The 24,168-nt window shown below is 38.0% G+C and overlaps 1 protein-coding gene across 1 annotated transcript; it reads right to left on the reverse strand.

Annotated features, from left to right (window-relative positions):
• Positions 1–331: 331 nt before the first annotated feature.
• On the reverse strand, positions 332–23,725 carry LOC125245239 (gastrula zinc finger protein XlCGF57.1-like). The gene is made up of 3 exons (XM_048155781.1): positions 23,668–23,725; positions 21,277–22,209; positions 332–2,193 (listed from the first exon to the last, which is right to left on the reverse strand). Exons 1-3 carry the CDS (start codon positions 23,723–23,725, stop codon positions 1,208–1,210), a joined length of 1,977 nt encoding a protein of 658 aa, XP_048011738.1. The 3' UTR covers positions 332–1,207.
• Between the last annotated feature and the right edge of the window lie 443 nt (positions 23,726–24,168).

A 24,168-nucleotide genomic window follows, 5' to 3' on the forward strand; every position in this document is an offset into this window, starting at 1 on the left:
TGGACCAACACCAGCAGATGACATGGCACCCCAAACCATCGCTGACTGTGGAAACTTTACACTGGACCTCAAGCAACATGGATTGTGTGCCTCTCCTCTCTTCCTCCAGACTCTGGGACCCTGATTTCCAAAGGAAATGCAAAATTTACTTTCATCAGAGAACATAACTTTGGACCACTCAGCAGCAGTCCAGTCCTTTATGTCTTTAGCCCAGGCGAGACGCTTCTGACGCCGTCTGTTGTTCAAGAGTGGCTTGACACAAGGAATGTGACAGCTGAAACCCATGTCTTGCATACGTCTGTGCGTAGTGGTTCTTGAAGCACTGACTCTAGCTGCAGTCCACTCTTTGTGAATCTCCCCCACATTTTTGAATGGGTTTTGTTTCACAATCCTCTCCAGGGTGCGGTTATCCCTATTGCTTGTACACTTTTTTCTACCACATATTTTCCTTCCCTTCAGCCAGCCTCATGTAGACTGCTCACGCCAGCCGCATGATGAAAATTACATACATCAAATTCACAAACGCGGATGACCGAAGTATACCCGGGGCTTCAGTGATCACAAAAATTCAGCTGCAGTGATCACAAAAATTCAGCTGCAGACTGCCACTGTTCAGAGAGCAAAGCTAGTCCACAGTCTAGTAAACGTTTCTTTGTAGTAGCGCCGACTGAAAACACATGAGAAACATCATGTGACTGGAGAGACTCAGACATTGCAGTACTGAATATTGAACAGTCCACGCATGTGGATTTGGATTAAACAGGTTATCACTTTGATGCCATGCCTGAACACCTTTTATCCCTTCACAGTGGCGTATAGCAGATGGGCGCACAGGGCTGTTAATTATTATTATTATTATGCCACTTTTATTATTAAATGAATATCCCAATTCATTTAACCGACGCACTGCGAGCATAATAAATGATTTGTTAGATGGCATACTCCTCATTTAAAAAAACAGCTTGTTTAACATTATAAAACTCTATCGTCCCGCCAGCGGACCACTGGGTCGTTAAAGGGTTAAACTTTGCTTAAAATTTTTGTGAATAATTTGCTGATGTAGGTACAAAAAGACGTTTTGTAACTGCAAAAAATAAATAAATAAAACTTGTCACCCATGGTGCCAACTATAGCTGGAGAGGAGAGATTTGGCTGTGGCTAACTTACACAGAAGATTTTTTTGTTCAGCACATAAAAATGAACTACTTCATTTCAGAGAGTGGTGATGTGGTTTCTCCACTGCGTGGATCTTCATGTGTATCTTCAAGTGACTTTTAAAAGAGAAACTCTTTCCACACTGATCACACGTGTGTGGCTTCTCTGTGCTGTGGATCATCTCATGTGTTTTCAGATGTGCTAACTGACTGAATCTCTTGTCACACTGTGAACACTTGTAAGGTTTTTCTCCAGTGTGGATCCTCTCGTGTGTTTTCAGATATAATGACTGACTGAATCTCTTGTCACAGTGTGAACACTTGTAAGGTTTTTCTCCAGTGTGGATCCTCTCATGTGTTTTCAGATGTTCTGACCGACTGAATCTGTTGTCACAGTATGAACACTTGTAAGGTTTTTCTCCAGAGTGGATCCTCTCATGTGTTTTCAGATTTGATAACTGACTAAATCTCTTGTCACAGTATGAACACTTGTAAGGTTTTTCTCCAGTGTGAATTCTCTGGTGCTGTTTTAAATGGTTTACTGTAGTAAAAGTCTTTTCACACTCAAAGCACATGTACTCTCTCACACCAGTGTGTATTTTCTCATGTTTTTGTAAACTACACAGCTGTGAAAAACTCTTTCCACACACAGAACATGAATGTGGCTTCTCCTTTGTATGAACTCTCAGGTGTCTCTTCAGGTCTGATGACCTTAGAAATGTTTTGTCACATTGATCACATGTGAACGGTCTCTCTCCAGTGTGAACTTTCATATGCCTCTTAAGACCTCCTTTTCGTGTGAAACTCTTCCCACATTTATCACATGTGTGTGGCTTCTCTCCAGTGTGAACTCTCTTGTGATCCTTAAGATGTCCTTTACGTGTGAAACTCTTCCCACACTGATCACAGGTGAACGGCTTCTCTCCAGTGTGGATCCTCATGTGTTCCTTAAAATCTCCTTTTCGTGTGAAACTCTTCCCACACTGATCACATGTGAACAGCTTCTCTCCTGTATGAACTCTCATGTGAATCTTAAGATGTTGTTTGGTTGACAAACTCTTTCCACACTGAGTGCAGGTTGTAGATTTCTTGGCTCTTATTTTCTTTAAAAATGTCTTTTTAGTCTTTAAGTGATTCAAAGGTTTTTCTCCAGGTTTGTCATGATGTTCCTCCTCCACTTCACTCAGTTCTTCACTCTCCTGCTTCACTTCCATCAGCTCTGAAATGAAAGAGAAAAAAAGTCATTTAATTTTCAGTAAATCAAAATAATTTAAAGAGAGAAATATGAAGTTAAAGGTGATAAAATTGAGACTTGTTGTGATAGACAACTGCTACAAAACATTACGATCATTTTGATGCATTTGCATAAATTAGTTGCATATGTCCCTGAAACTTTAACATTAATCATCCAATCGTAAAGGACCAGCTGTCGTTCCAAAGACAGAATCCAGTGGTCTGGTGAAGGTATAATGAGTGTGTACGTCTGTTCAGCGCTCCTGTGAAGTTCACTTAATTTTAGACTTTAGTCTCAATTTTACTTTAGCTGCTCGTTTAATCTCCAATTTCAAATGTTTTTACATCAAGATTTACTGAATTAAGACATTCAGCACTGAATGGAGGTCTTCTGGCTACAGAATTTCCCAAATAGCTGCTCTGCCACCTTCCCTTAAATAATTCTTAATAATTCATTATAAATAATATTAAGAAAATAAAGAAAACATTGCTCTGAAATATTTTGAGTAATATATTTGATCAATGACAAAATGATATTAACAGCCATATTTTAACATCAATTTTTAAGTTGATATTTAATTAATTTTCCTAAAACTGTGTAATTGTTAAGGGCCGTTCACAGCAGACTTCTCCTTCCACTGACTTCCTTTCATACACATGTGAATGTGGGACACCAGAAACACAAGATCAAGTGAAGTTTGCAGTAAAATGGAGTAGATTGTATATTTTAAAATTTTGGAGTTATTATTATTCGTTATTCGTATGTTTTTAAAAATATTTCACGTCATATCTTGATGTTTCAGCTTCTGTAGAAAGTTGACATGCTCAAAGTCTAGACTGATTTGTTTCAATATAATGGACTAAAATAATGGACAAAATATCTTAATAGAACATGATCTTTACTTAATATTGCATAATGCATACATTTTGACATGGTTTTGTGGTTTGGGGTCACATTTAATGGAAACACTGATGTGCAATAAATTAATGTTTGCGAATTTTAAGCAGTGACATGATATTGACAACCAACGATTGTCAACTTACAACATTTTTCACAGTCGATCAAAATAGGCAAGTATTGTTTTAATGGCATATTTACTTGTGAATGTCCACTGAACGTCCAATGTAGTGTGATTAACAAGGCTATTGAATACGGATGTCCGAATGTGCGAATATAAAACCAACTTTACCGAAGTCCAGAAGGGCTGCTGATTTCACAGAGTTTGTGCTGCTGTTTATTAATCATTTGATTCATTCAGCATGTGCAAACCTTAATTAAACGATTTCATGATCAAGGAATTTATACCTGAATGATATTATACTGTAATGAATGGATTCTTTAATATTTTCTGTAAGATTATACTTCAGTATATTCTCTATTTCTGTAGAGCTGGACATTTTAATAATGATCAAATGACTGAGTTCAGCTGTGAGAATAAAACCAACCTGTTTGTTCCTCAGTATCTTCATGTTTCACTCTGAATGTTTCTTCAATCTTTATTTCTTCAGTCTCCTCTTTATTAAACTCAATCTTCATGTCTTCAGTTTCCTCTTTAATAAACTCCATCTGTAAGTACAGAATAATTAACAGAGTTAAAAGTCTTCAATGACCTGTTAGACTAAAAAAAACCCACTCAAAACTAACACTACAAATTAATAAACTTCATATTTCAGGCATTTATGATCCTCATATGGTATTTAATGAATTATAGATTATATTTAAATGATTACACTTTGATGAAAACATAATTAGTTTGTTAATGTTTGTTGTTCTCGTTCATGTTCACTGTTCGAACAGCACGAGTCGTGATTCACTGAATCATTTCTCAAAGTGTTTGATTCAATTGACTCGGAGTTGAAAAGTTCAGTTTCTCCATCATTACTCTCCAGAGACTGAACTCGTGTTCATGATAAACTGATTTATGATTTATAGAGAGAAATGAGACGCAGGTTTACTGTTTCTCATCAGTGGATATGAGTTTTACTCACACAAATATCCTTCATTACAGTTAGATAAAGAATAACCATGTTACATTAGATAGTAAATTAATTAATTTCACATCACTTTAAAAAACGGTAACAACTATAAATCATTTAACTGTTCCTATCGATTAAAAGAGCTTAAATTCTTAAAACAAACCTTTATTCAGCAGAATCACAGATGCAGGAGCGCGGCGCATTCTTATGACGTCATGTCGTCACTCCAAAATAAAAGTCATGCATTGTCTACAATCACAGAAGTGCATAGAAAACCAACTATTTTACCAGATAATTTTTTGTATATTAAAATTAAAACAGTGACAAATATGGTACAAACGATGTTTTAAAAAATATTTGTGAAAAGTTTTTTTTGTTTGTTTTGTTAAAAACCACAGTGGAGCTATTATTTACTAGCTACTATTTTTTGGCAGCTGTTACAGAAACATTTTTACAAAAAATCTTCTGATTTAACCTTGAGATTTGAAGTATTAGATAGCTTAGATATTTGCACCACTATTTACAATGACACTAATAATTCTTAATTTCTGATAGAAATACAAAATCAATCGGTAGTTATTAATAGAATAACGAGACACAAACCTTTACATTCAATCGCGTTTGGCCCCATTTATTTTTGTTTATCACAGTTTATCACAGTAATACACGTTTACCTCAGATTTCATTTGATAGATTATAAGCCGGCCGTACGCAGGGTTTCATGATTACCAAGGTCAGAAAATTTTGTTTGTTTGGGGGGTACGGGGGCATGTTTCCCTAGAAAATTTAGATTTCCCTGGTGTACATATGTGCATTTTTAAGATGTTTTAAGGCCAACAAACAGGATAGCATATAGCTTTAAAACCATGTCACTAAATACAGTGGTGTGAAAAAGTGATTTTTTTTTTTTTTTTTTTCCATGTTTGTCACACTTTAATGTTTCAGATCATCAAACAAATTTAAATATGAATCAAATATATCACAAGTAAACACAACATGCAGTTTTTAAATGAAGGTTTTTATTATGAAGGGAAAATAAAATCCAAACCCACATGGCCCTGTGTGAAAAAGTGCTTGCCCCCCACTGTTAAAACATAACTTAAGTATCTAAAGATTAACGGTATTCTGCTCTGTTGCTTAAATGAACAATGAAGAATGAGATTTATTTGCTCACCCTCATGATTTTGCCCACATGACTGACTTCTGCAGAAACACGAAATATGGAAATACATTGTGAATCACTCAAGTGTCAACAAACAGTGTGTATAATTCACTAATTATTAATTCTGTCAGTTTTGGTGACTAACAGCCTAGTCCAGGGGTGTCCAGTCCTGCTCCTGGAGGCCTGCACTGTCCTACAGAGTTTAGCTCACCTGAACCAGCTAATCAGCTTCTTACTTGGCATATTAGAAACTTCCAGGCTACTGTGGAAGTCAATGGGTCTTCAAAATATCTTCTTTTGTCTTCAGCAAAGAAATGTTTACAGGTTTAGAATCGAGGGTGAGTAAATTTCATTTTTAGTTGAATTATCCCTTTAACTTAAAATAACTTTCACTGACATCTTAAGATAATAATAATAATAATAATCATTAATTAATAAATATCATAATAGAAGTAAGGACTAGTCCTATCTTAAGCTAAGCCCTGTCTGTGAAATCTTCCAATTAATACCAAGGTATAAAACCAGCATCTTCCCTCTTCCTGTTGTTAGGCAAGGGACGGCAAGGCAATTTTATATGTATAGCACATTTCATACAAAATGGTAATTCAAAGTGCTTTACATAAAGAAGAAGAAGAAAAATAGAACATAAGGAATAGAAATAACAGTAAAAACAGAGAAATTTTGCTATTTGGATAGAAGAGCTAGGAAGTCTTAGGGAGTTTTTTGTTGTTGTTTTTGTCCGTCAGAGTGGATCTAAACGGATCTATCCATCAGAGAGGATCTGAATGGATCTTCCTCACACAACAGGACTGCTACCTGTTAAGGCACTTCAAACTGATAAACAAAGTTTCAATCTCCCCTTTTGCCAAGACACCTCAAACTGCACCACACAGCCCTAATCCCCCTTCCGGAGATATCTTATCTATGCAACGCAGTTCAAATTTCCCCTTTGGAAATTTCCCCCTTTGGAAAGTGTCCTGACTGTAATCCAGAGATATCTTAACCATGCACCACAGTTCAAATTTCCCCATGGTTTGTCCCCTTATCCAGATTTACCAAATTTTTAACCTAATCACTTTCTTCCTAATTCTCCCAGCTCTTTCAACCAGACAGCAATATTTAAAATGTATTAAAAGTCAGAATCAGGATGATACATAAAAGATTTAAAATACATTAAAAATGAAATAAAAACAGGAAAAGGAATTAAAAGAATAAAAAGATAATACGTATAAAATAAAATGCAAACAGTTCGGACATAGCACAGTGCTCAATCAGCAAATGCATAGATAAAAAGATGTGTTTTGAGTCTGGATTTGAATGTGGCTACTGTTGGAGCACACCTGATCTCTTCTGGAAGCTGGTTCCAGCTGCGGCTGGTGTAACAGCTAAAAGCAGACTCTCCCTGCTTTGAGTGAACCCTTGGTATTTCTAAATGACTTGATCCTGATGATCTGAGTGATCTGTTAGGTTTATATTCTATGAGCATATCTGCAATGTTTTGAGGTCCTATTGAGTGATTTATAAACAAGCAACAGTACTTTAAAATCAATTCTAAATGCAACTGGAAGCCAGTGCAAGGACCTGAGGACTGGTGTGATGTGTTCATGTTTTTGGGTTCTGCTCAGAATCCTGGCAGCAGCGTTCTGTACGAGCTGCAGCTGTCTTATGGTCTTTTTTTGGGAAGGCCAGTGAGGAGCCCATTACAGTAATCCACCCTGCTGGTGATGAAAGCATGAACAAGTTTCTCTAAGTCTTGACTAGAGACAAAGCATCTAATTCTTGCAATATTTTTGAGATGATAATATGCTGATTTAGTTACTGTCTTTACATGGCTACTGAAACTCAGATCTGACTCCAATATCACACCAAGATTCCTGACTTGATTTTTAGTTGTTTGACCCCTAGAGTGAAGGTACGTGTTCACTTTGAGAACTTCATCTTTGTTTCCAAACGCAATGACTTCAGTTTTGTCTTTGTTTAACTGAAGGAAGTTTAGGCACATCCAATTTTTAATTTCATCAATGCACTGCCACAGGGAGTCAATGGGGCTGTAGTCGTTAGGTGATAGGGCGAGGTAAATCTGGGTGTCATCTGCATAGCTGTGATATGCAATTTGGTTCTTTCTCATTATTTGGCTCAGTGGCAGCATATATAGGTTGAACAGGAGGGGTGCGAGTATTGAACCTTGAGGGACTCTGCATGTCATGGATGTCCACTCAGACTTATGGTCACCGATACTCACATAATAACCTCTCCCTTCTAAGTATGACCTGAACCATTTAAAGGACCATCCCAGAAAGCCCAACCCAGTTTTCCAGCCTGTCAAGAAGGATGTTGTGATCAACAGTGTCAAATGCAGCACTGAGATCGAGTAGAACCAGCACTGATAATTTACCTGCATCTGTGTTAAGGCGAATATCATTTATTATCTTTATGAGTGCTGTCTCTGTGATGTGATGCAGTCGGAAACCAGATTGAAAGTTGTCAAAGTATCCATTCAAGCTTAAGAACTTGTTCAGCTGATTGAAAACAACTTTTTCAATGATCTTGCCTATGAAAGGAAGATTTGAGATTGGCCTGTAGTTGCTCAATATGGTGTTATCCAGATTGCTCTTTTTCAGGAGGGGCTTAACCACTGCAGTTTTCAGGGATTTTGGAAAAGTCCCAGAGAGAAGTGAGGCGTTTACCACTTCTAGGAGATCTGCTTCTAAACAGTTAAACATGCTTTTGAAAAAAGATGTGGGAAGTGTGTCAAGGACGCAGGTTGATGTTTTAAGGTGCTGTACTGTTTCTTCCAAAATTTTACCATCAATTGCTTCGAAAACAGACATACTAGCTACTTTCTGATGGTTGTGATCTGATCTGTTTTACCCCGGTGCAGCTCAAGGATGTGCTGATCGCCTTTCTGATATTATTAATTTTCTTAGAGAAGAAGGAAGCAAACTCACAGCATTTGCTGTCTGAGAGCATTTCACTGGGGATCTGACTTGGGGGGTTTGTTAGTCTCTCTACAGTAGCAAAAAGAGTGCGGGTGTTGTTTAAGTTTCTGTTTATTATATTTGAGAAGAAGGTCTGTCTAGCTTTGCCTAATTCCACATTGAAAGCATGAAGAATATCTTTATAGATGTTATAATGGATTTCAAGTTTTGTCTTTCGCCACATGCGCTCAGCTTTTCTGCATTGTCTTTTCATATTTTGCGCTGCTGTTGAGTTTCTCCACGGTGCTTTTTGTCTGCCACTTTTCTTCCTGACTTTCACAGGAGCAATGTTATCAATAACAATTCTGTACTTTTGAGTTAAAAGAATCAAAGAGAAAATCAACAGAGTCTGCAGATATGCTTGGTGTTAAAGATATAGCCTTCATAAACAGTGCACTAGTATTCTCATTTAAGCATCGCTTTTTGACCGAGATAGATCTAGCTTGTTGAAGAGATCAATATCAAAGAAAATACAGAAATGATCAGATAGCGCTACATCCTTAATGACAATGGATGAAATGTTTAGACCCTTACTGATAATTAAATCTAGAGTGTGTCCACGATTGTGTGTGGGTCCATGTACATGCTGAGTCAGATCAAAAGTATTCAAAACTGTTAGGATTTCTTTTGCCATATTGGATTCTGCATTTTCTATGTGGATGTTAAAGTCCCCAGTAATAGCAAAACAGTCAAACTCAGAGGAAATTGCTGATAACAGTTCTGTAAAGTCCTCCACAAAGGCTGGAGAGTATTTTGGAGGCCTGTAAATAACTATAAGTAGAATGCGAGGAGCACCTTTTAACACAATACCCAGGTATTCGAAAGACAAGTAATCACCAAATGACACTTGCCGGCACTGATAGACATCTTTAAATAGAGCAGCAACACCTCCACCTCTCCTAACAGCTCTGCAGACACTCATAAAAGTAAAGTTAGGAGGGGCTGTTTCATTCAGTATTTGTACCACTGCAGCTATCTTCAAGCCATGTTTCATTTAGAAGCATAAAATCTAGGTTGTTTGTGGTTATTAAGTCATTGACTAGAAGTGATTTATTTTTAAGTGAGCGGATGTTTAAAAGTGCTAACTTAACAGTCTTACTTTCTGTCTCTACAGTAATCTTAGTTTGACATGTAATAGGCAGCAGATTAAATGGGTTTGCCAAACGATTTGAGGAAGGCCTTAGGCTTTCTATCACATAATAGAAACAGAAATAGAGAAAGCAACAGGCACACTGGGTTCCCGCTAGTTCTGTAAACATTTGATAAAGTCACTGTTATCATAGCGGGGACCCGACACACATCACTGAGAGCTGTTATCGGTTGTTTTTGGTTCACCTAGAACAGATGGAGGAGGGTGAGGGCCCTGGCGTTGTGGCAGGGGCCGAAGAGCTCTCGCAGGAGGAGGAGGAGGGCGAGCTGGGCCCACAGGCTTTGGTGGTTTCGGGGCTTGCCGCTTTTTTGTTGATATCTGGGGGCTCGCAGCAAAAGAGTGGGAGAGTTTGGTTCCAGCATACACCAGTTCCTCCATTTTCTCTGAGAAGCACAGAAGAGGGGATGCTGGAGAGAGGGATAATGTGTCCGGAGGTTGTAATATGTTGTCCTGGCTTCCCTGGCTGTTTTCCCGAAAGTCGTCCTTGGGTGCTGAATCTTGGAGCAGTTCTAACACTTCACTGTCTCTCGGTGAGCTCTGTGGGCACAAGGTTAACAAGGTTGCACTGTTGAGGCTTGCGCAGCCTCTCGAGGAGAAATCAAAACAAATTAGTGCAGCACAAAGAAAACATGCTGCTGTAAAAATTCAAAATGTGGAGTTTTTTTTATATTAATAACATGATACAGTTACCACCACATGGCCAAGAGTGCTGTTTTCCGCGTTATTGGAATCACGATTGAAAATGTGACAACTTTTATATGTTCAATAATAAGTTAATTAAGTAAATTCAATACAAGTCAGTAAAGTCACTTACATTTTAGATGCATTACTGACTGTTTTTGTTCTATTTCAGCAGCGAAAATAGTTCCAAACAAAGATCACAGCAATATAGCGCATCTCTCACAGCGACAATGAGCTGCGTTTTATTACTGAATGATTCAGCTTTTTGAACGAATCGTAGAGTTGGGGTACTCGGCCTTGGACTCGGACTCGAGTCCGGACTCGAGTCCAATTTTAAATGAACTCGGACTTGTCACGCACTCGGGTGAATTTGTACTCGGACTTGACACGGACTTGAACATTTTGGACTCTGAAAATATTCTGAGTACAGTCGAGTCCGCGTCATGTGTAACAATAAAACCAACATAAAATTGAGATGAGAAATTAATTAATGTCTCCCCGTCTGTCATTTTACTGTACCACACCGGCAGGCAGCAGTAGCATATCATCTTATGCTTGCAGACGAAACACACACATCACTCACTGTTTTAGTAAGGAAATTAACATATCACCACAAAAATGCAGGGACTGTAAATATAGTCCTTTTAAATTTAAAATGATTTGCTCTTAATGTAATGTAATTATTTTCTATCAATTACTTAATGTGATTTGAATTGCAATAACTAGTAAAATAGTGCTGTCTATTCCAGCATCCTCTGCACCAGTAGAGCGTGTCTTTAGCAAAGGTGGCCTCATCGTGAGACCACATCGTGCACGCTTAACTCATAAAATGGTCACAGCGCTTGTATTTTTGAAAAGCAATATGGCCCTGGTTTAGTGCTTGACTGTGCACTATAGTACATTTCATGTTCAGTGTTCATTACAATGTTACAAGACCAGAGAGCTGTGTTCAGAAAGGAGTTTGTTGTTGATTAAGCACCGTAATAAAGCTTTAAGTTTGTTGTTATGACTAGCTGATAGATTTAAACTCTAGTCTGAGTATTTCCTCAGCCTATTTAAATGTGGGGGAGGCATTAAATAATTGACATGTCAGCTTTAACTGGAGGACAATATAGTGTGATACAATAATAAAACGGGTTCATTTGTATTTTCATGCACTTGTAATACAATAAAAGTTCTACATATACCCTTCTTTTCTTTGAAACCATTTTTGATAGGAAACTAGTTCTGTTGACATAAAATAAAAAATGTTCAATGGCAATGACAAGATGTAATAGTGGTATTTTTTATTACATTTTTATATTGCCATTGGTTTAATGGGTTGAAAGGTTAAAATATTAATAGAATGTAAAAATTTACAATACCAATTTATAATCTTTTTTAATTTAATTACTTTCTGGACTCGGGCGGACTCGACTCAGACTCAGCCTTTAAGAACTCGGACTTGAGTCCAACTCGGCCCTTTTTGGACTCGGTCTCGGACTTGGACTTGATGTTTAAGGACTTGGTCTTGACTCGTACTCGACAAAGGTGGACTCGGACCCAACTCTAACGAATCGGTTGAGTCAAAGATTCAATGGCCCATTCCAAAACACCTGCCTCATTCTTGAATGAATCAGCCGTTTGAACGAATCGTTTGAATAAATGGATAGGACAGTCACTTCCTGCCACCTACTGTTGTTTTTTAAAAAAAAAAAAAAAAAAAAAATTTATCTGTTACAAAATTACACTTTGTTGCCTGGGGTCTGTGGAGACCCCAAAGACCCTGAGTGTACTTCCCAAACGAAGACTGCACAAGGGTTAAAGTAGCTAGACAGATTCTGCCAGTGTTGGTTCAGTGTAAACAATGATGTACATCTGAGTCTTTAAGATGGAGGGAAGTTAGCAAGGCAAGGGCATAAAAATCTGAACTTGAGCGCAGCCCTGGAGTACCTCAACAGGACACTTTGTAAATTTATTTGAAATATCCATTTCTGATCATCAGTCTTGGATCAGAGTATCAGAGCTGATGAGTTGAACCTAGAGCAGGAATGCCCAATCCTGTTCTTGGAAGATCTACATACATGTAGAGTTCAGATTCAACCCTGATCAAACACACCTGTCCCTGAAGATCTTAGTTCACTGCTTCAAGGTGTGTTTGATCAGAGTTGGAGCTGAACTCTGCAGGAAATGTAGATCCAAAGCCACTGGAAGGCATGCCTGCAACCTTTAGCCAAAATAGCGTAGCGGCTAATCCTAACGCTCCGCCCCAGCGGTACGCAGGGAAGAAGACCGGAGGCTGTTTTTTGAATGGATGTCAATGGATGAGAGGCTTCACTATGCTGATTAAACAGCTTTTGTGGGGAAATAGCTAATCATTTAATTTATCTCCAGCCTGTTTGCTGATCTTCAGCATGTTTTACACTAAACAATACTTTAGAATAGATGCGTAACATTTTAGAAGAGGTGCGCGTCAGGCTATATCCTAGGCCACGCGTGGTACTCACAGCCTACGGCGTACCTATGGGGTACACACGACGCAGAAGTATGAATCAGCCTTAAGTCTTCAGGAATGCTTGAAAACTACAGGCGGGTGTATTTGATTAGGGATGAAACTTAACTCTACAAAAGATTGGCCCTCCAGTACCAAAGCTGCCCATCCCTGATCCATAGGATAGGATAGGGTATAGATCATACATGTTGTTGGTTTTGATGCTTTAAATGTTTAAATTGTTTTGTTTATTTTTGCCCTAGACCTGATGGCACTGAGAGAGGCAAGTCATGAACTTAATGAAAGGGAAGAAGAGAAAGAACATTATAATTTAATGAGTGAAGAAAAATCAACAAAGTTTTCCTTACAAAAAGGAGCTCAAAAGACAGAAACTAAAAGTTATTTCACCTGTCAACAGTGTGGAAAGACTTTTGATCAACATAGAAACCTTCAAGTCCACTTGAGAGTTCACACTAGAGAGAGTCCCTTCACTTGCCAACAGTGTGGAAAGAGTTTCACACATAAAAATCACCTTAAAAACCACATGAGCATGCATACTGGAGAAAAACCTTTCACCTGCCAACAGTGTGGAAAGAGTTTCAGTTGAAAAGGAAACCTTAAGGACCACATGATGATTCACACTGGAGAAAAGCCTCACACCTGCACTCTGTGCGGGAATGGCTTCAAACGGGAGCAAAGCCTCAGGCAACACATGATAACTCACACTGGAGAGAGCCCATTCACCTGCCAACAATGTGGAAAGAGTTTCATTAGAAATGAAAACCTTAAAGTCCACATGAGAATTCACACTGGAGAAAAGCCTTACACCTGTCAACAGTGTGGAAAGAGTTTCAGTCAAAAAGGAAACCTTAAAGACCACATGACAACTCACACTGGAGAAAAGCCTCAAGCTTTGATTAATTATTTTCTAATATCAAAATAAAATTGAACAGCTCAATATTGCAATAAATCAAGGTTGACACAACAGTGTCTAAAAGTGTGAAACTCTCGCAGTTCACAAAGCTTGCTCTACTATCACAAACTCAAAATTCCTATTTTTTGCATCATTTACAGTTGATCAAATCTATCAAACTGAGAAACCAGAATGAGCTTTTATCATTTACATAACTTGTATCTTTTTTTAACTTTAAAAGTTGTCACCTTTTATAGCGTTTTGTGTCTGCTGATACTGAAATGAATATGGAACCAGCTTACTTTATTTGTTTTTGACTTGGTTAAATATTCACATTCTTCATGGTATTGTTTGCAGGGAAAAGAAGATATTTTATCCCATTGAATGATAATTAGGTGTTTTCACTTTAGTTTTGTAGAATTCGGTTTACAATGTTGATCTGGTTTCCATGAGAACAGTGTCACGTGCTGCTGCTTCAGCCATCATATGGTAGAAAATGTCAATATAAATAAATGTGTTCAACAAGCTGACAGAAGTCGATCCATTTCTTTGTTGGTAGGGTGTAAATATAACTGTAAATATTCACTTTCCCATATGACCGTGGAGGAGAATCGGATGGGCATTCAGCGAAAAGACACCAACACGCTGAATTTTTTTTTGTATTTATTTCAACAAATGACAACCAAAATCAAACCCATAGAAGCTCGTGAACAGTTTTTAAGTGGCTGTGTGCAAGTTATACTCATTCACAAGCCGAGTGAGAGTCATACTCGCAAATGTAATGTTAATTAAACTGCAAGCAGCGCTGAAAGAGCCCTCGCACCCGGGCTAACCGCCACCCGATGGCCTTCAGAAAAGAGTGAATAGTGAGTGACATGCATGTAAGCGTGTAAATACAGGAGAATTATGGCAAAGTCATTTCAAAGTGGCACAATTCCTGCGGCCAACAGGTGGCAGTTTGACCATAACCGAATATTGTGATATAGATGTGTTCAGGCCAGAAATATTATAAAATGTGTGACGTTTGGAGCAGATCGGACATTGTATGCCTGAGTTACAACAACTTCCTGTTTTGTGGCGTTAATCACATACATTAGCACTTAGCCAAGTGTTGCATGATTTAACGTGTCTCGCATGTTTGGTACTTCGTGGCATAAAGAAATGTGAATCTGGTAGTGAATTACAGTGTAAAGCATGCCATTTCCTGTTGCCAGCAGGTGGCGCTACACTAACTGAATATTGTCATATAGATGTCTTTAGGCCAGGACTCTCATCACATATGTGAAGTTTGGAGCAGATCAGACATAGTATGCTTGAGTTACAACAGCTTCCTCTTTCATGACGAAACATCAGACTTTGTCAGTCCGCCACGGACACGCCCTTCAACGAAAACTCAAGATCTTTGATATTTATTATCACTAAGGTCTTAAGATTAGACTGACCATATATGATGTTGATCTGATTAAATCTCTGAGGAGTTAATCACAGAGTAAAACATGTTATTTCCTGTTGCCCACAGGTGGGGCTATGACTGTAACTGAATATTTCCAAGTTAATATCTTCAGGCAAGGACTCTAAAAAAACGTGAATTTTGGGGCAGATTGGACATTGCATACCCGAGTTACAAGAACTTCCTGTTTCATCGCAAAACATCGAATTTTGTCAGGCCACCACAAAAACGCACTTCAGTGAAAAGTCAAGATCTTTGCAATTTAACCTATAGTGAAAAGTCAAGATCTTTGCAATATAACATTGCAAAGGCCTTTAGATTAGACTGACCAAATATGATGTTGATCTGATTAAATCTCTAGGAGAAATTTATTAAAGTACAATGTCTGGAAATGACAAGTTAATTCAAAATATCTGACTTCCTGTTTGGTTTGAGCTTTTGCTCCAAGAGACTTTTTTGTAGGTATCAGGCTGTTAAATGTGTGTGCCGAATTGGTTCATTTCCACTCTAAACATGGATTTTGGGTTGATCTATTTTCGGAGTTTCCATTGATAAAATGCTGTTCTAAAGTGATTCAATGGCTGCGTCTGAAAACCTGCAGCTGTCTTGCTGCCTCGCTGTCTTATAAGAGAATGACTTGTACGGCAGCGTTTGTGCATGAAAGCACCTCACGAAACTGATTTCGGACAGACTTCTGAGGCAGCGTAACAGTTTAATGATCTACAGCAAAATAGCACAATTAAAATAGCACACATTATTAAATACTACAGTACTAATTTCTTGATATCAAAATTGAAATATGTTGGTCAAAATCGTACATTTATACACAAACTGAGCAGCAAACTTTGGGACGCCATCTTTATTTTTCTAGCTCAACTGTCACAGAATGGAAAGCACAGGATTGTGGGATATCAAAGGCAGCTAAGGAATACATCTAATGCTTCTTTAAAAAATCGATCTGAGGAAGGTATCTCATGAGATGGGAAGTGAAGCTAACACTGGATTCGGACGTGCCTTGATGCCTTCCTTCCTTGAAATGTGTCCTCAGAAGGCAGCATTTTTCCAGGGTGCAGCCAGTGAGTCGAGGCTGTAATGTGATTGAATCAGCTGTACCTCATAAACCAATCAGAGGTTTGATCTACTTGTATAAGAAGATCTGGAGGTATTACAGCTGGATAAATGGATCCTCAGGTTGGTCTGACACAGAGGCTGCGTCCGAAACCGCCTAATCAATGAGTAGGTACTTGATTTCAGTAAGTACTTACTTAAAGAGGGCTAAAAGAGTAGGTACTTAATAGCCAAATCTCGTTAAGTATGAATGAGATCTGGACATAATCCGCCATGTTGACGTCATCATGTGACCTACGTCGTTATCACAAGCGCAACAACTTAAAAGACAGGAGTGACAGTGGTCTTGTTGAAAAAAACAGCTGCCCAGTAATTTTGTAATTGTAGTACAACTAGTATATTTTGGGTTAATTTAAAGTTCTTATATTTTTAACTACTAATGTGAGTTTATATTTTGTTACGAAAACCCAAATTCGCGTGAATGTGTTGTTCATTTCTTTATTTTATATACAAAAATGTTCATCCACAAGCAAAAGTGGCATAAATCTTCCTTTACGTTTTCCTTTTTCTTGGTGAATTAGCTCTAGTTGCATCCCTCAGGCTTATAAATAAAAAATAAATAACTTTTATGCATTATGATGTATTCAAAATATTTAACCTTGTCATCATGCTGTCACAGACACGTCAGGTTCCACCTCCCTGCAATACCCACGCACTCAATCACCGGAGTTCTAATCACCGCCACCTGCACGTCATCAACTCAGCAATCACCTCTGCCATATAAACCACACACTCACACACAGTCTTTGTCCAGGTCTCGTACGTATCACAGACTCATGTATACTTACCTAAAGGACTACCAATTTGCCACTTACCTGCTTTCCAGTGTCTTCCAGTCTTCCTCCTGTGTGCGAGTGTTCCCCGTCTTCTGTCATCCGTGTCATCTTCCAAGAACTCCATCTACAATCAACAAAGGACAGTATCATTTCCCTATCATTCAAGCTATCCATTTGCCATTTACTTCACCTGCTATCTGCTGATATCAATAAAACAACCTTACTTGCTTTTTACATCTGCCTCCGTGCCGTCTGTACTGTAACACATGCTTTATGTCTGTGTATATAATCTAAAACTATGATGTATACAAGAAGTTTTTTTGTTTTTGTTTTTTTTGTCATTTATTATTGTTCATTGTTAAAGATTAAACTATTGTATTTTCCCTGATCTTGTATGTTATTATAGGTCCTGCAATAAAAATACAAAAATACAATAAAAAGCACAGTACCATAGCACCAGTAACTCCACAACCCTACCTAGTTCGGTTTTCATCATTGTTAGCAATTTCTGAAGCCAAAGAAGATGTTGGACAGCTGCTCGAAGATCTCACCATTGGAGAAGGCTGATTTTATACATTTTTTAAAATGCAAGTATAAACTACTCAAAATTAAGATTACCCCGGAATGAATTGCTTTGCTAGCCCACCCCAAAATTTACACACAATAATATTGATAAATGCTGATAAACCAAAACTTATATTACTTTTCATTTTACTTATTTAGTAAAACAAGCAAAATGTAATGTTTTGTCATATGACAACTATGCATGAACACACACTAGACAAATACAGCTGATGTGAATACATCTCCATTTACAGTCAATTCATGCATTAATTCATTGCTAATTCACTGATAATAGCGTAGTTAAAAAAGTAAAGGAATTAATAAAAGCAATAATGACAATAATTAAATGCATATACAAATCAACAACACACAAAACAAAGCTTTATTCAACTGTATTGATCTAACAATCAGGTATTTACAGTCTTGCTGCCATCTCAACACAGCTGTGCCAATTCTGCAGCTTTATTCTGATGAAGCAGCTGATGAACACCTTCATCCATCATGTCCTTTGATATTGATGCTTGTGTAGCGAATTAACTCAAAGGGGAAATATTAATAAATCAGTTAATCGTATTAACTGGATGTAGCTACATTAAGATTAATATTACAATCAATTAACGTGTTCGTCCAGTGAACGCTCAGTGTTGATTGTTTATTAATTCTAAGAAATGTTCATTTCCAGGTTATGGAAAAATAACATTCTTATTGTACAGTACAACTCGCGCGTAGTCAGGATCTAAATCATTTAAGAGACAATTTATTAGCAGACGAGTCAGAACCAAACATGTATTGTGCACAATCTTTATTAACTAACTAACAAACACATAACATACACGAAGGTCACACACATACGTAGGTAAGAATGAGCAATGATAGAGTTGAACCGGAAGTGGAACTGTTAATAGAGCTATAGGAAAATGTCAAAGACAATCTGAAAAAGAATCATCAGTTTCCTCATTAATAAAACACCTTTGCTGACAAAGGTTTGTTTTACAAGTCAATACTTAATTGCTGTTTAGTGTTCAAATGTATGATACTTGCAAGATGCCTTTAGGCTGAGGAGCATCGGATCTGCAGGCTGAGGAGAAATCTTGATGATTCGATCTGAAGTTGTTGCCAGTATCTTCTGTGTTGGATGAAGTACTATGAAACAACTTAAACTGTTAATTTGACTCTTAGTGGGCAAAAAGTTCTTTCTCTCTCTCATAGACAACAACACGCCTCCTGTCAGGGCTTTTATGACCGATTAACTGGCAGAGATCAGTATCAGCAGAGATCGAGTCAACTAGATCACCCATTGTGAAGGCCTCATCAACACGACAGCCAGTGCCACAATTCCTCAACAGACCGTCCATACCGGCGTGATGGAATACGATCCTCAACTGGATGGAACTGGATTAAATACATTAAATGTTGCGATCCTATCACAAAGCACTGTTCGCCAGAGGAGAACTGCCCCCCCGACTAAGCCTGGTTTCTCCCAAGGTTTTTTTCTCCATTTTAACACGTTTGCCACCTGATGTCACCTGTCGGAGTTTGGGTTCCTTGCCGCTGTCGCCTTTGGCTTGCTTAGTTGGGGACACTTGACATTTGATATTCTGGCCACTCCAGTTATCTCTGTATGTATATTTTAGACAACAATAAAATTAACATATTAATACCCATGCATGTTGTTCAGGCAACAAAGTCAATGATTATCTTCACTACATGTATATTTACAACCAAACAAACTATAAAACACCAGAATGGTATAAACCAGAACTATAAAAACTTCCTATTTTCATTTACATTTTAAAAATATTAAATATATGTGGTTCAGGCAATATGTGCATGTAGTTTGCAATCATAAAACACAACTCTGTATCATTTTGTTAAATGTCAGTTTTAATGATCAATAACAGCCAATTATAAAAATGTAAGCAAAAGGTACATTTACATTTACAGGTATAAAAAGCTACAATAAAAATTAAAGCAAACAGTTCAGTCAAACGTTAAAATTCAGCGCTCTAATAGACTACAACGGTAAAGTTAATAGCCTAAATATATAAAGTTATGAAACTTTACCCTCAGCCAAAACGATTTTCCAGGGAACTAATTATAGATTAATGAGACCAAAGATTGCCTGTTACAAAAGATGAATTATGTTTAACCACTACAGAGTCATCAGAGTCAGCGGCAAACATCAGAAGGACTTGCCGAGGTAAGGCTGCTCTCGGCAGTGTATATGAGCACTGAACGCCCAGTGATCATCTGGATCTCACAACTCCAACAACGTCAGATCAAATTTTCAAATCTTTATCAATAAACCACAGATTTGATCTTGGTGCTGTTGCTCTGTGTCTGCTGTTGAATTATCCAGGTTGTGGATGAGGAGCAACAGCACTTATGGTGTACAGTAGTATATAGTAAAGCGCTATATAAATGCCTCATTCATTCATTAGTTAGCCATTTTTTAATATGCATTCTTGTCTGTTCTTGTGAAACGTCATCAGCTGCGTCCCGAGTACTGATCCAATTCAAAGTTCACATCTAGCCAAGTACAGTTCAAATCCCCGGATGTGTTCTTGATCCGACTTTTATCGAGGATGCATCGAGAGGGGACTTGAGACAGCCAGGTATCCCAGAATGCCTCTTGCATAAACCAGCAACAGTTAAACTACATGTCAAGACATAATAACATGGGGGACATTGGGGGGGTATTTTTCCCAAAGTGAGCCGTCAGTTCCAGTCCACTACAATTTGGAGTGGTTAAGGCCTGGGTATATGTCATTTCCCATGTTCTGCTCCATCTCGCGCACAGTTGAGTGTGCAAGCCTTTCAAAGATAATTCTTTGCATGAGTGCGGAAAGACAGCGCGCCATCAAGCCCCGGGTATACTTCATTTTCCGCGCCTGGATGTGTCTCGTGTGCAGTCGTGTCCGTGAATCTTTCAAAGTATACTAAACCACGGATGCACGTGGATCACCGAGTTTGACACATGCACAATAAAACATTTTCTATAGTATTACCAGACATCATGTCATCTATGGGACATTCGCTGGACAGGATCGAAGAAGAAAAATAGTGCATCCACCATTGCAACATAGTTCAGAAGATACACCAAGAGAACAGGAATTAAAAAATGATGGGGAAAGCATGCCTCCGAGTTTATTCGTCTTGTTTTTGAATCGCTATTTACACTCTTCTTTGACGACTGCACATTGTGCTCAGTACTGTGTGTATTGCCACCTAGTGGACTCTTCCGTCTTGCTTGTGCATGTGCACCATCTGCGCGGTCTCGAAATTTGGGTTGCCTGCGGACGGGGTGTGCGGCTGGCCACGAGCCTGCCTCATGACGAAAATTGTGAATGTCAAATTCACAAACGAGGACGGCCGAAGTATACCTGGGGCTTCAGTGATCACAGAAATTCAGCTGCAGGCTGCCACTGTTCAGAGAGCAAAGCTAAGTTACACAGAAGAGATTTTTTTGTTCAGCACATAAAAATGAACTACTTCATTTCAGACTGTGGTGCTGTGGTTTCTCCACTGCATGGATCTTCATGTGTATCTTCAGGTGACTTTTAAAAGAGAAACTCTTTCCACACTGGTCACACGTTGTGCAGATTCTCTCTGCTGTGGATCCTCTCATGTATTTTCAGATGTCCTGACCGTCTGAATCTCTTGTCACACTGTGAACACTTGTAAGGTTTCTCTCCAGTGTGGATCATCTCATGTCTTTTCAGAGATGATGAATCACTGAATCTCTTGTCACAGTGTGAACACTTGTAAGGTTTTTCTCCAGTATGAATTCTCTGGTGCAGTTTTAAACCGTTTGCTGTAGTAAAAGTCTTCTCACACTCAAAGCACATGTACTCTCCCACACCAGTGTGTGTTTTCTCATGTTCATTTAAATATTGCAGCTGTGAAAAACTCTTTCCACACACAGAACATGAATGTGGCTTCTCCTTTGTATGAACTCTCAGGTGTCTCTTCAGGTTTGATGACCCTAGAAATGATTTGTCACATTGATCACATGTGTGTGGCTTCTCTCCAGTGTGAACTTTCATGTGTTCCTTAAGACCTCCTTTTTGTGTGAAACTCTTTCCACACTGATCACATGTGAATGGCTTCTCTCCTGTGTGAACTCTCATGTGAACCTCAAGACTATGTTTGGTTGAGAAACTCTCCCCACATTGATCGCATGTGTGTGGCTTCTCTCCTGTGTGAATCCTCATGTGTGCTTTAAGGTTTGCTGATTGACTGAAACTCTTCCCACATTGATCACATGTGAACGGCTTCTCTCCAGTGTGAACTTTCATATGCCTCTTAAGATGTCCTTTTTGTGTGAAACTCATCCCACACTGATCACATGTGAACGGCTTCTCTCCTATATGAACTCTAATGTGAATCTCAAGATGTTGTTTGGTTGAGAAACTCTTTCCACACTGAGTGCAGGTTGTAGATTTCTTGGCTCTTTTCTTTAAAAATGTCTTTTTAGTCTTTGAGCGACTCAAAGGTTTTTCTCCAGGTTTGTCATGATGTTCCTCCTCCACTTCACTCAGTTCTTCACTCTCCTCCTTCACTTCCATCAGCTCTGAAATGAAAGAGAAAAAAATCATTTAATTTTCAATAAATCAAACTAATTTAAAGAGAGAAATATGAAGTTAAAGGTGATAAAATTGAGACTTGTTGTGATAGACAACTGGAACAAAACATTACGATCATTTTGATGCATTTGCATAAATTAGTTGCATATGTCCCTGAAACTTTAACATTAATCTTCCAATCGTAAAGGACCAGCTGTCGTTCCAGCGACAGAATCCAGTGGTCTGGTGAAGGTATAATGTGTGTGCGTCTTTTCAGCGCTCCTGTGAAGTTCACTTAATTTTAGAATTTAGTCTCAATTTTACTTTAGCTGCTCGTTTAATCTGACTCCAATTTCAAATGTTTTTACATCAAGATTTACTTAATTAGGACAATCATCACTGAATGGACGTCTTCTGGCTACAGAATTTCCCAAATCGCTGCTCTGCCACCTTCCTTTAAATAATTCTTAATAATTTATAAATAATATTATAAAAAATATTATGAAAATAAAGAAAACATTGCTCTGAAATATTTTCAATCAATGACAAAATGATCTAATGTGATATTAACAGCCGTATTTTGACATCAACTTTTAGGTTGATATTTAATTAATTTTCCTAAAAACTGTGTAATTATTAAGGGCCGTTCACAGCAGACTTCTCCTTCCACTGACTTCCTTTCATACACATGTGAATGTGGGACACCAGAAACACAAGATCAAGTGAAGTTTGCAGTAAAGTGGAGTAGATTGTATATTTTCAAAAATTTGGAGTGATTATTATGTGTTATTTATCATGACCGTTGCCGTGTCTGTAGAAAGTTCACATGCTCAAAGTCTAGACTGACTGCATCTTTAAATGTGTTATTATCAGTGTCCTACATGATTCACTCAACCCTGTTACTTCTGACATGATTTTCCTCCTTTCAAAACCAGAGGATTTCTTAAAACTGTGACACCAGGAAGTGACATCATCTGGGCTCTTTCTACAGCATGATGGGAGGACAAGAAAATAATCTCAATCCATTGTTGTTTTTACACAAATGAATGACTGCATTCATCAACCCTGTTACCAAAGTTACTGTAAGAAGAGATTTTGCTCAAGTTTCACTCACAACTCAGCCATTCTGGAAAGATCATTTACTTCATACATTTTGGTGTTTACAGTTTATTCCTAAAAATAACAGTGTTGAAAACTGTTTTGAAAATGCCTAAATTCTAGTAACACTCCTGCAAATTGTGAAGCAGATATGAAACAAATGGAAAATACGTAAATATTATTTTGATCTGATGTTGACAATCAGTATGAAAGTTTCTCAAACTTCCCTTTACTGAGCTTTCTGTTAGAAAAGAACATTATGTATCATTTCATAGTTTAACTACATATCTAAATATGCAGAAGTGCTTTGAATCTTTCTAACATGAATGTTGTTCAGCATCATGAATGAATGAAGAATAAACACCAACCTCTTTGTTCTTCAGTATCTTCAGTGTGTTTCATTCTGCAGGGTTCTGGATCACTCATGTTCTTTGCAGTTTTCAGCTCTTCCTGATACTTCAGTGCTGGTCTGATGGGAATATTCCAGCATTTATTGATGAACTGCAGTGGGAGGAGCTTCACTGATGATGTGACTGCTGTGGGAGGAGCTTCACTGATGATGTGACTGTTGTGGGAGGAGCTTCACTGACTGAACCACAGATTGGTTGGAGGAGATGATCTGCCCAAATCAAAAATATTAGTTACTGTATTTGTTTTTATAGGGTTAAAGACCAGAAATCAAATTAAATGTACAAAAAGTGAATTTAAATAGAAAACCCATTAAATCCAAGTGTCTATTTTAATGTTTCAAATTACTTTTGTGAAAACCAAATGTTTTAATGTCCCATTATCATTTAGTGTAACAGATATATTTATGTAAAAATGAAACAACAGTTATTTTGACCAGTACTTAATAAAGTGTATAAAAG

Source organism: Megalobrama amblycephala, linkage group LG1 (genome assembly GCF_018812025.1).
Source record: "Megalobrama amblycephala isolate DHTTF-2021 linkage group LG1, ASM1881202v1, whole genome shotgun sequence".
In the NCBI taxonomy this organism is placed as follows: Eukaryota; Metazoa; Chordata; class Actinopteri; order Cypriniformes; family Xenocyprididae; genus Megalobrama; species Megalobrama amblycephala.

Coding starts and splice junctions, on each gene's coding strand:
- LOC125245239 (XM_048155781.1), bottom strand. CDS start 23,725: ATGAGTGATCCAGAACCCTGCAGAATGAAACACACTGAAGATACTGAA. Junction 22,210..23,667: donor AGATACTGAAGAACAAAGAG/GTTGGTGTTTAT, acceptor CTTTCATTTCAG/AGCTGATGGAAGTGAAGGAG. Junction 2,194..21,276: donor GAGATTCAGACGGTCAGGAC/ATCTGAAAATAC, acceptor CAACCAAACAAC/ATCTTAAGATTCACATGAGA.